General features: G+C 35.4%; 1 protein-coding gene across 9 annotated transcripts; it reads right to left on the bottom strand.

Moving 5' to 3' along the window:
- Positions 1-4,779: 4,779 nt before the first annotated feature.
- On the bottom strand, positions 4,780-12,023 carry LOC132634546 (uncharacterized). 9 transcript variants are annotated; one of them, XM_060350674.1, is made up of 7 exons: positions 11,849-12,023; positions 9,789-9,957; positions 9,495-9,697; positions 9,225-9,329; positions 6,378-8,089; positions 5,602-5,673; positions 4,780-5,215 (listed from the first exon to the last, which is right to left on the bottom strand). In XM_060350674.1, exons 2-6 carry the CDS (start codon positions 9,880-9,882, stop codon positions 5,619-5,621), a joined length of 2,169 nt encoding a protein of 722 aa, XP_060206657.1. In that variant the 5' UTR covers positions 9,883-9,957; positions 11,849-12,023; the 3' UTR covers positions 4,780-5,215; positions 5,602-5,618. The 9 variants fall into 9 exon arrangements, with proteins under 9 accessions (XP_060206657.1, XP_060206656.1, XP_060206660.1 ...); XM_060350673.1 differs by having other exon boundaries at positions 11,824-12,023; XM_060350677.1 differs by having other exon boundaries at positions 11,760-12,023.
- Positions 12,024-13,202: the final 1,179 nt, after the last annotated feature.

A 13,202-nucleotide genomic window follows, 5' to 3' on the forward strand; every position in this document is an offset into this window, starting at 1 on the left:
AAAGGATTTTAAATGTTGATGGAATTCATATCTACGTTTGGAATGTCCAAATTACTTTGTTGAATAGAAAGACGACGTATATTTAATGTTAGTTAGTTAAGCAAGCGGGAAGCTAATAAAAAGACATTATAATTTTAAGATAATATTAGTCGGCTATATAATAACAAAGAATTTTAATTGATATATATATATATATATATATATATATATATATATATATATATATATATATATATATATATATATATATATATATATATATATATATATGTGTGTGTGTGTGTGTGTGTGTGTGAATTACTTATTGTTAGTTTTTGTTTGATTTGAAAAAGATTTTTTAACATTTTTTAATATTATTTAAAGATTAGTTACTAATCACAAAACTCATCTCCTCTTATTTTATAATTTTTTTGTTATTGGGAATATTTTGTAGAGAGATAAAATTATAGTACAACTATTGTTATGGAAAAAAAATGAGTAATGGGCCTTACTTTTACATATGATAGGAAAGAAATCTGGAAAATGGGAAAGTTGGGGAATGCCTAGAGGTGCGCAAAAACTGGTTTAACTGATAAATCGAACAAAAAATTGATATATCTGTATCTGGTTATTGGGTTAACGGTTTTGTAAACTTTTTTATTGGACTATCGGTTCGGTTTTGATGTTTTAGTTAATGATTAAACCGATAACGCAATAAAATAATATTAAAATTTCTTTTTTATCCCTAATTATATTATTGGATTTAGATTTTAAATACAAACCCTATATTCTAAATTCTTACTTTCGTTCCAGGACCCTATTTCCGCAGGCGATACTTTAGTTCTCTCAAACTAGGGCTCTCGTCTCTCTGCCTCTCTCGACCAGAAAGAAAATAAGTTTGTGTTAGCAATAACGTCTTTGAATTTGCTTCTGCTTGTAATTGATGTAGACATTTACGCATGAAGACTATGTATATATGAATAAATGAAAATAAGAGCAAGTAAAAAAAAATTAGAGCATTTTCTTATCGGTTAAACTGAAAAACCGAACCGTTAAGGACCCTAAATAAAAAACCGACAACGAATATCTTATTGGTTTGGTTATTGGTTTAGTGTGTTTAGCAACCGAAAACCGATAAACAACCGGTAATACACAAAAAATACTGCACTGACTGAGACTTGAACCTGCAACCTTGAGGTACATTTGAACCAAGCATTTGGGTTGTGCTATATACTATATATACATAAAAATCACATTTAACTTTATATATACAATGTATTTTTTCGGCGAAGGAATGAACCCCCTCAAGTCCACCTAGATCCGCCCCAGATCACGACACCCAGGACTCTTCCTAAAATCCCACTTAGGACATGGGTGTTTATGGAGACATTCTTACAGGACAAATATTAATGCAAACTTTGAAGCCGGATTTGACCTACTCTCTACAGAATTATGAGGCAAATTATGATACCGCTACAAATTAGCAAACTTATCCATCTTAATGGTAAACGCTTATTATGATTTGTATTATCAAATATATTTTATTATTCGTATAACGGAAAAGGGATAAAAATGCTCTTAATATATGAAAAATGACTCACAATTACCCTTTATACACCTATTGGTCTAACATACTCCCAATCTATTTTTTTGCTTAAGAATAACCCTCAAATTAAAAACCTAAACTTGATGATTTTTTTCAATTTAAAAATGTCACATGGCTTGTTATGATTGGTCATATATTGTTTAATTAATACATAAATAGGCCCTCAAACTTGGCCTCAATTGACAATTATGCCCTTCAATTTTGGGTGTGCACAAGTAGACACCTCAACTTGTATAAAGTTGAACACGTAAACAAAAATGTTGATGTAGCACTGACGTGACACATAAATTTTGCGGGTGTCTAGATGATCATTTTGTAAGTTGGAGTTTTCAACTAACAAAGTGGATTCAATTTTGGGTGTGCACAAGTAGACACCTCAACTTGTATAAAGTTGAACACGTAAACACAAATGTTGATGTAGCACTGACGTGACACATAAATTTTGCAGGTGTCTAGATGATCATTTTGTAAGTTGGATTAATACATAAATAGGCCCTCAAACTTGGCCTCAATTGACAATTATGCCCTTCAATTTTGGGTGTGCACAAGTAGACACCTCAACTTGTATAAAGTTGAACACGTAAACACAAATGTTGATGTAGCACTGACGTGACACATAAATTTTGCAGGTGTCTAGATGATCATTTTGTAAGTTGGAGTTTTCAACTAACAAAGTGGATTCAATTTTGGGTGTGCACAAGTAGACACCTCAACTTGTATAAAGTTGAACACGTAAATACAAATATTGATGTAGCACTGACGTGACACATAAATTTTGCGAGTGTCTAGATGATCATTTTGTAAGTTGAAGTTTTCAACTGACAAAGTGGATACAAGTTGAGGTGCCTACTAGTGCACATTCAAAGTTGGAGAGCATACTTATCAGCTGAGGTCAAGTTTGAAGGCCTGTCAAATCCACCTACTCTTAAATCCAACCCTCTGACCCGACGCATTCTTTTAACCTTAACTCTCTATATTATGATTGGCCACATACTTTTTAAATTAAATAATACTTGAAAAGTCATTCATCAAACCATTCAACAATACTATGATTTCCAAATTATTAGAGAAAAGGAGCCACATCAATTAAGCGAGGACACATTATGAACATTGAAGGATTAGTAGTCCAGATATTATTAGTGCTGGAAGCAGTGAAGGATCAAGAAGCAAGAGGTTTAAGGTTTCTTCTTCTGTAATGGTTCCTCCTACTTTTAGTGATTCTCGCGTACGTGGTGAAAATTAATAGGGATTTAGTTTTTGTTTGTACTCTTTGTTGATGTGTCTGAAGATTAATCCAGAAGCCAAAAAGTTACTACTCTATCCGTCCTAATTTATGTGAGCGTATTAGACTTGACACGGAGTTTAAGAAAAAAAATAAGACTTCTGAAACTTGTCGTCTAAATTAAATCATAGATAAATATTTGACTGTAAATCATTTTATTAAGGAAAAAATGAATACTTAAAAATTAAATTATTATTAAATATAGAAAAGTTTCATGCTTTATGGGACTACTAAAAAGGAAAGAGACATATATTGGGACGGAAAGAGTACTAGTTTTTAGTACTGTTTTCGTGTGATGTAGTCCTTGAAAAATTGTGAAGTGAAGGAAGAAAATAGAAAAAGGAACTCAATGAATAAGATTATCAAAGAAAATGTTTGGGTTTAAAGTGACTGGGATTACTTTCTAAATTAGATAATATATGTGACCAATTATAATAAATCATGTGATTTTTTTAAATTGGAAAAAAGCTATCAAGTTTAATGTGTCAGTTCGAGGGGTATTTTTAGACCAAAAAAATAGGTTGGCGGTATATTTAGACAAACAGGTGGATAAAAGGTATTTGTGTGCCATTTTTCCATACGTTAGAGATATATTTGGCCCTTTTCTGTTCGTATAATAATGTCATCTTTATTTTTTTTCAGGAGCTACCGGCCTGATATGAATAATGTTGGAGGTTATGAACAAGAGCATAATGCCGGGGGATCCTCTTGATTTGAATGGAATCTGCCGGAACATCCACAAGCTGTCAAATAGATCAAAATGTTGGTCCATCCTCAATTTTTGCTCCTATAGTTTATTATCGATAGGTCTTTCATTTGTACATTTTTGTATAGTGAAAATGAACCACAACCTACGCAGGGATCCTTTTGGTTTGCTTAGGAGCCATTTAAACATGATTTCATCTTTGGACATGCAATTTGGATTTCTTAAGTTGCCGTTTTTTTTATAAACATAAAAACCCCACAAGTTGTGAAAATCATCAAAATTTTCGTAATTCTTATACAATCTTACCAAATGAGTAAATCATAATTCATAATAAAATTAATACGCTACTAGAAGGCCTTTCTAAAAAGTATAACATCAATTGATCAAACTTTAGTTCAATAAAAAGGAAAATTTAACATGAATAGTAATGTAACTACTCTTTAATATAATCCTCTCACATGATACGAATAATATATCTACCAACTTATGGTTGGTAAACATGATTGGTAAATATATCTACCAACTTATGGATCCTTTTTTACAAAATATAAACATATGAATCAAATTTTACATTTATATTTTTTGAAATCATGATTTTAAATCCCAAATCATGCCTTTTTGGATGATTTGGAATTTTATCTCATGAGATAAAATCAGAGATGAAATCGCATGTCCAAACGCCTACTTAGACGGATCATGCCGGAACATCCACGAACTGTCAAAGAGAGTAAAAATGTTGATCCATCCTCAAGTTTTGCTGCTACAGATTATATCGGTAGGTCTTTCATTTGGATAAGTTAAATAAAATATATCTTTTGTTTTTCGGTAGGTTAAATATTTTATATTATTGTACAAGGAATATGAATCGCAAGACCAGCCTGTGGTACCACAATTCTCCCAACATATCGATGATATTGATCTTGCAGATGCACAGAGCGAAGAGGATGACAATGACGACCTGCACGATGCGGAGGAATCAGGCGATGAACTCCTTTCACATACTCTGAAAATGAGGATCAAGATATCCCAATTCCTCTGCTGCCAGCCTCAGTTTTGCAACCAGACCCGATCCCGCAGCCACCACATGCTCAATTTCAGTCATACGAGATTCTCATTCTCGTTCATTTTCAAGGTCGACCGGATGTCTTTGCTTTTACTAGGAATGATGATGAAATTCGTACAACTATGTGGTACGAAGATTGATGAGCATACTAAACTATTTAAGCCTTTTTATACCCACATTAATCCAAAAATTACAAGGACAACGTGCCATTAAAAGGACAAAAATTACCATTGCTGACTAGCATACCACTAAACCTGGTACGTGGGCACAGTACACCATCTAATACCACTAAACCTGGTAAGTGGGCACAGTACACCATCTAAGCCCTTCTATACCCACCAAGGACAAATAATTAACAGAAAAATGGGCCGGTTCGAGCCCCCTTAAGATTTAGGTCCACAGCTTGGGGCCGATTCCTCTTTGGCTCCAGTCATAGCCAGTAAGATCTCAAAAGGGGAGCATTCGAGACCAAGCCCCTAACCAACTAAGGTGGGACGATCCAACCTTCAGAAAACATCAGTTCTAAACTCCAAAATCTTCTTCCATCTAGCCAAAACTTGAAAATATCTACACTCCCTCCTGCAGTAGCAGCAGAAAACACTATTAAGCAACCAAAGGGAATGGCAGAATGCTAAATACTTTACTCTTTTCTGTTATTAGGTACAAAGGCACACAGGTATCATGGGGAAGGCCTATTAATCCGTAAAATAAACGTTTTCCTGGTAGAAGGAAAATAAAAGCAAAAATAAAGCTGCACCCAACTGGAACTCTCATGCAAAACAATAAAGATTAAATCATTAACGTTGAAATTTTATGAACGAAACCCAGTTTAACATCACTTCTCTTTTACTAGAGCAATCGGGTGCTTTGCAACTACAGTCTAAAGGATAGAACAAGCATAGGAGAAGTGAAAAACAGAAAAAAGTCAAAAAGAAAACCTTTAGAAAGAATAAGGATCCAAGTACCTTTAATGTTTCTTCCTCTACTTTTTTTGATGGATGTGCTTCTGCCTCACTTGAGGAATTGAAGGATAGGTACTGCAAATTTGAAGAAACTACATACGAAATTATTACAATGCTCCAGCAAATAATCGATGCTTCTCCATGATGAGAGTGAAGAGTAAATAATAACAGTCATAACAAATGAAACATCAAACATGACAACGGTGATAACAACCATAAGTCCATAACGCTGTTCCAATGAAACGTAAACGGATTCTTTTAAAAAGACATCTGCATAGTGTTCATGTAAACCAGTGTTATCAAAGGCAAAAAGCATAAAATAGCTCTAAGGTCCGTTGGGGCTTTAAGCGCAGAGAAAGCACAGGCTTTATTGAAGAAAGGTGCAAATGAAAGAAAACTACAAATATGTATGTGTAGTGCAAGACTAATAATTATAAGCTTGAACAATAAATATATGAACAAAGAAATTGAAACAAAATTATGATAAAGTGAAATATCAATTGTTTAGTGATGCCTCTTCAGGATTACGCTCATTGGCAAGGAAAAGGATGTCTTAGAGCCTTGATGACGACATTGAAGCGCCCGCTAAGCGAGGCGAAGCGCTCAACATGTTTTGAGCCTTGCTTCAGGCTTAAGCGCGCTTTAAGGGCACCTTTGACAACACTGATGTAAACACTGCATATCCTGAAGCGGAAGAAAAATGATGACTCTTTTGGAAGAATACACACACTAACAACATGATTTTGCAAACTTTAGCAGTTTTCAAGTGAAAGACTTACTAGTTCTTGTCTGAATTCCTAAATCGCACACAATATCGGGAAGCAATCGTGTCTTCGTCTTCAGAACTTTCTTCTACAAAAGTACTCTGTCCGCTCACAAGTTCAGGAGGTGCAGAGGCCTCTGCTTGAGGTGAACCCATCTGTGTAACTTCAGCATTCGCTGAACTATTACTGACTGGAGCATTTTCTGGTTCTTCTTGCAACTGATTCAAAGAATTCTTCTTGCTGTCCTCATTGTGACACAATTCTTCTTCCTCCCTGGACAGTTTCTGCTTTGATCTATGCGATCTAGATGGTGACTTCTTGGATGTTTGTCCAGCTTCCTCGGGATGATGAGGCACAGAAGCCTCTGCTTGAGGTGAAGGCGTCTCCATAATTTCACCGTCCAAAGAATTTCTACCGACTGGAGCACTCCTGGCTTCTTTGACCTCATCATTCAAAATGTCCTTATTGTTTCTTTCATGGCACAATTCTTCATCCTCTCTAGACCCGTTCTTCTTTTTTCTACGTGAGCTATGTGAGGATTTCTTTGATTGTCGCCTCGCTCCAACGCCAACGAATCCAGCCAAATCTTTCCTTGCAAGTGAGGACATCTTTTTACATTCCAGGTACTCAGAAATTGCACGAGAATATGCACAAAAGGGGCAGTAAAAGTTTCGTCCATTATCGAAGCTGGGGACAGAACCTAAGCAGCAGCTCTGGTGAACCACTAATGGGCAGGTGTCCGAATTGCAAATCAACAGTTGCCCACCTTCATTACATTTGACACAAAGATTGAGCTCTCTACCATTTTCAGTTGTCAAGGAATCTTGACCCTGAGTGCACTGAGAGTTAACAAAATCGATTCTCTTTGCAGAAAGGCCAGTTTTTTCATTGTGATATCCATCACTGTCACTAGAGAACTCAGGTTCATCACTTCCCACAATATTCTTTTTGGCGACTTCAGAAGGTTCATCTTTGAATAAATTTCCCCGATTGCACTCCCGATGATCTTCAGTTCCATGAGTGTGAGAATCCTGATGAATTACCTGCTGTGGTGAACCACTCGATGTTCTCAATTCATCACAAGCTTTGCTGCTACTTTTAACATTTTGAATCTTTTCCTCTGAAATCATTCTTTCAGGCAACAGATCATCATGACTACAGGTATCAATGTTCTGTCTAACCATTTTTGATGCAGCATCCTCACAACTACCATCCAAGGCCCCAACAAGAGCTCCATTTTCCAAGTTCCCTTTTTGGACAATAGCTTGGGGAATTTGTGCAGACAACTCTGTTGCAACACCATCTCTTTGAGATGATTCAAAATCATGAAGTGCATCGTGCCTGGGACTAATGACTTCCTGCTTACACCTTTTGGAGGCCTTTATGCAAGTGTCAGAACTGTTCTCTGATATGTGTTCAGTTTCGATATGTTCTCCTTCATGAGCAGTAGAGGCGTCAATCCTCCTCTTAGAAGGCACCAGAGTCCTAGGTTGATTTTCTTGCAGGCCATTTGTGTTTCCCCCCAGACAAGGAGTTGCATTCCCACTTGGTAAAACATGTTCATGTTGACCATCACCGCCTCTTATTTCACGACTCTGCTTGGTGCCATTAGAATCAACGGCATTAAAACAATCTCCATCTCTGGAGTGACTGCTGACCTTCAATCCGCTCTTCGCTTTCAAGGATGTAGAAAGAGGATTGGTAGTATCTACAACAGTATCCTTAATCTGATTGTCAATTAAAAACAAAGCAAATCCAGACATTCAGACAGGTACATTGCAAATGTGCGAACTTATAAAATTCCACATATAAATTAGGTCAAAGTCATAGACAGCCCCCTAAACTTGTCCACATATTCCTCATGGCCACCTAAAATGACGCTTGTTCCGATTGAACACATAAACCCCTCCGAATTTGTACCATTTAGACACCTTCTTTACAATCAGCAAAAAATATAAAATGTGTGTATTACACTCACGGTGACGTGGCAAAATGACCAAATTAAAAAATGACATGTGGCAGAGGGGTTAAAAAATTATTAAAAAAAAATTGTAAACTTAAACGATTAGCCAGCTGCCACCACCTCCATCTGACCGCCGCCCAACCACCGAAAAAAACACCCATTACTTTCCTCCACCCGTCATTGCCCATCCTTTCTCCACCATCGGTCTTCTTCCTCATCTCCATCTTTATCTTCTTCCTCTTTTCACAAAAATAAAACCACCATTTTTTCTCCAACCATTAAACCACCCCGTTACCACCTCCGTCACACCACCGACGTTCACACCACTATAAAGTTCTTGCTATATATAAGTTAATCAATGAAAGGTGAGAATGCACACTTAATAAAAAAGAGAGTGGTAGTAGTGGTGAGCATTTTTCCGGTGAACAAGATGGTGATGGTGCTTTTCAGATTTAGAAAAGATAAAGAATATGGTGATCAAAAGAAACATCTAATTCACAAATTATTTTTATTTAAAGAATCAAAAGAAACAAAAACAAAAGAACAAAAAAAAAAAACTGAAGAAGACGAAGAGGTGGGGGAGAGGTGACTGACGCAAGGGTTAAATGCAGGGGCCATTTTTTTTTTTTTAATTTAATTAAAGTCATATTTTTTAAAAGTGGTAAGTTTTTAACCAAAAAAAAAAAAAAAAAAATTAATATTTAAGAGTAGTTAATGCGCCCAAGGAAAGTGTGCTTCACTTTTTTTGCCACATCAGCAAAAAGTATTTATGTGGTACAAATTCGGAGGGGTTTAGGTGTTCAATCGGAACAAGCGTCAGTTTAGGTGGCCATGAGGAATGTGTGGACAAGTTTAGGGGGCAGTCTACGACTTTGGCCTATAAATTAAGATTAGCTCACTTGTTGCAAAGCACATTTTGGCAAGCAAGATCTTTTTTGGGTAATAAATGACTGAACATCCCATTTGGACACCTCTGGCCCAGCCATTTTTCGACCTGATAAGACCTGGTCAAATGTACACATCATGCAGATTTAAGCATGTGAAAAACAGCACTATTCAAAACTCTCAAGTAGAGATTGCCCTTGTAAATGAATTACTAAAATCACAGAAAATAATTCATTTACTGAACCATATAACCCAACCTTGATAAGTTAAATGGAGGTACTTACCCCCAAAAATAAGTGGCGGAGGACATCTTCACAGCGCACTGATCGATCCAATTCAATTTTATCACTGGGAACTGAAGCATCATTATTTGATGCATTTGAGACTTCCTGGACAGACAAGGACTCTAAAACTCTCAAGGAGACAAGTTCCCTCGCATTTCTCCCCATATCATCATCAGAAACTTCAGGAGTTCGCTTAACCAAATCTGTTATGCATGAACCAGAAAGGTCAAAGCAGCCATTATCACAGTTGATACAACAGTTTTTGTCACAAAGTAATTGTAATTTGACACATACCGATGAGTAAAGATGTGTCTATCTCATTGGAAGTTGCCAATGTTTCGATCACCCATATCCATGGTAGATTTGATGTGCCACGCTTGGTATCCATGAACAGACTGTTGGAGGGCTTCCGAGATCATATATTTGATTGCCGTCTACCTTGCATTTATGTTATCCCAGAGAACTGTTTAACGCAAATACGGAAGACTCAGAGGTGTTATAAATAGACAGCACAACCAGAGAACAGTACACCTATATGAAATTTTTAAATTTCCAAAATGGATGAAATAAGATGCATCCAAATCCTTCAACAACAAGGTCAAACTAAATAGAGGTTCATCTTAAAGGGGTGGCTTGGAGGAGTCTGCTAGGTAAACACGGTTACTGAGTAAATTTCCTCTCAAACACAACCACAATAACATGAGCAAGCAGCCAAATGATATATTTTATCTGATTTCTATGCAAGCCATCTTTATCAATAAAATAGATGCAAAAACTAAAAGATGGAAATACCAAATTATTTCAATCTTAACTAGAGAACTGGCTTCCCCAACTTTCAAAAAAGTTATGGTCACAGGCTTGGAACAATGTTATACATACTTAACTCACCTTCCCAAAAATATCCTCCTAAGACTAGCAACACTATTTCTGTAATAACTTCATTTTCTTCAGCAACGTCAAAACACTAAGTTCCCCTCCCCCCACAATCTAAAGCAACATCATTCATTTTTTTTTTCACGACCAATAAAATCCCTCATGAATTAGCTGGCCCAACACCAGTTCGCACAAACATCATCAATCTTCTAATCAGTAAACTATGAGTAATGGGAATCAAAAAACAACAGGAACGTACATATGCTTCAATAACAAAATCATTGGTTACTTCTTTTTTGAGGTAAGATTAAATGGCATTACGGTGCCTAAATCCACAATTCAAGTATCTAGGATCGATATTCCAATAGAATTTTTATATGATAGATAAGGATGTCACACATAGAACCAAGATAGCATGATTGAACTGGAAAACTACTACCATTCTGCTATGCAATGCAAGAAAATCTATGAATGTGAAAGGCAAGCACACCTTACCCTCCCCAAACTCCACTTGTGGGATTTACTGGGTATGTTGTTGCTGTTTGTGAAAGGCAAGTCTTATAGAATGATCGTAAGACCAACAATGTTATTTGGGAGTAAATGTTATGCCTCTAAAGTCCAACATATCCATAAAATGAGTATCACAGAGATGCGATACTAAGATAGATGTGCGATAATACAAGATTAGACAATTTACTCAAAAAAATAATACAAGATTAGACAAGATTAAAAAATGACCACATTCAACGGAAGGTGCAAGTAGCACACATAGAAGATAGAGCGAGAGAAGGTCGATTGAGATGATTTGGTAAAGTCCTATTTATAGGTGTGAGACCATGGTGGGTGATTGTGTTAAAAGAGCCGAGGTAGACCTAAAATCAGATGGGAGTTGTTTGACCTACAATTTAGGTATCTATGCAGACCTAGTGAAAATAGAAGAAAAAGATCTATTCAGACGATATCAATTAGTTAGGATTAATAAGTCTTAGTTAAGTTTTACCTTATATTCAACTTGAATTACGGAATTCAAAAAACTCCAAAAAAGCTGTTTTCACAATTTTCACTCCAAATCACTCACAAAAATTCAAAAACAACTCCAATTTCTAAATACTATTTTCAACTTGAAAACATACAGCAGTGTTTTTTTCTTCAAATTTCACAATTCTTATGTCCAAACGCCGACTAAATGTATTATTATATAATATTGAATGGAGCAAAATGGGCATGAGAGTTCATATAGCTAAACCCCAACTTGCTTGGGACTTAGAAGCAGTAGTAATTGTTACTCATTAAAGCCAAAAAACTATTTTCAGTAGTGAACATTCAAATGGTACCCTTTAAGTTGTTTCTTTATCAGAAGAACCATGAAAACACATTCTATGAGACTCATACGTCATGGGTATGGGACCCCAGCAGCATGGAATAAAACGAAATAGAAAACAAAGATGGGGCACACCTCAAAGGGGCAAAACAGGCTATACCATTGAATTGATGTACAGACGAAAAGGACTGAAATATTAAGAAAGATTCGGGTCCGCCAATTGCTCTCAACTTCTTAGGATACGGCGCCGATCCTCTTTGACATTTGAAAAACTGCAACTTCCTTTATTTTATGCGTTAAGTATTGAGGACCGTTTTTTTTTTTTTTTTTTAAGAATAATGCAGTGTATTAGTAATTAATGCTGGTATTAGTAATGCTTCGATTAGTTATGCCAAGAGTATTTCTTATTGACTGTTTGTTTTAATGTATTAAAAATAACATGCATTATATAATTTCAAAAAAATTGGTTGTTTACAAAAATACCTTCCAACTTAATAATTGGAAAAGGTTTTGAGATATTTCAGGGTCAATTGTGTCTTTAGCCATGCTTATGCATCTATTAAAAACCCTTACATTGCTAATATCGTGATTTGTTATTTTTTTATTTTTACTATATTAGAAGCATGAGTTTGGAGGAGGTTTCGTCGTCCACCTCCAACTCAGGTAAAAAAAAAAATGTGGATCCCATATTAAAAAAGCAAGCAATCTCTATGTAATTTCCAAAGTATCCCCCATTAAGTCAATAATGGTGGATTCGTTCAGTTAGATTTCTATACCACGCGCTGCATTTACAGCATTTTTGAATGACTGTCCAAAAAAAGTGGTCCCCATTAAACTTTAATGTGACAGTCTCTTACTCATCTCTCCCTCCAATCTCCATAGCTTTTTTTGTACTCCTGTAGTACTAATATTCAATAGACAAAGAAAGTACAGGTAAGAATTAATTTTTCAAAAGTAGTTCTGAATATATTATTATCAAGCTTCATTTTTTAAAAGTTACTATTACAACTTATTACATTTTATAGTTCCATGAGTGATATCTTATCCCACCAACTGTAATTCTATAATCAAATTAATTGAATATTGCTACAACTGATAAAATAAATTACTTGGATGTTTATTGCAGTACTGTTTAATATCCTAAAAAAGAAACTAAGATGCGTATTACATTCTCAAAAGGTATTTTCCAATGTCTTAAGTTTCTAATTACATACGGAGCACCATAATAGCCAGAATAATTTATTAATACATACTTAGGATAGGTTAAGTAAAAAAAAAAGGATAGAAATCCTATACCGCATATGTGCCCATGTTATATGACACAGTATACATAATCACCATATGTATAAAAAGTTTCACGTTTTAGCCTGGGGGAATTGTAGTTCAAATGACGTTTCCGTATTTAGAAGTAGTTAAAAATTCAATAAGTTTTGAAATTCTGGTTCAATTTTGATTAACGCGTAGTTTAAAAAGTGTCTATTAGCCTTTTTCTTAAATAAAGTCATATAAACTGA

Source organism: Lycium barbarum, chromosome 1, assembly GCF_019175385.1.
Source record: "Lycium barbarum isolate Lr01 chromosome 1, ASM1917538v2, whole genome shotgun sequence".
NCBI classification, from domain to species: Eukaryota; Viridiplantae; Streptophyta; class Magnoliopsida; order Solanales; family Solanaceae; genus Lycium; species Lycium barbarum.

What these genes read in the sequence shown, in the direction of transcription:
- LOC132634546 (XM_060350674.1), bottom strand. Translation starts at nt 9,882, where the DNA reads ATGGATACCAAGCGTGGCACATCAAATCTACCATGGATATGGGTGATC. An exon ending in TCCGCCACTTATTTTTGGGG is followed by an intron (nt 9,330 to 9,494) that starts GTAAGTACCTCC and finishes ACATTTGACCAG; the next exon opens with GTCTTATCAGGTCGAAAAAT. An exon ending in AGGAATTCAGACAAGAACTA is followed by an intron (nt 5,674 to 6,377) that starts GTAAGTCTTTCA and finishes TCAAATTTGCAG; the next exon opens with TACCTATCCTTCAATTCCTC.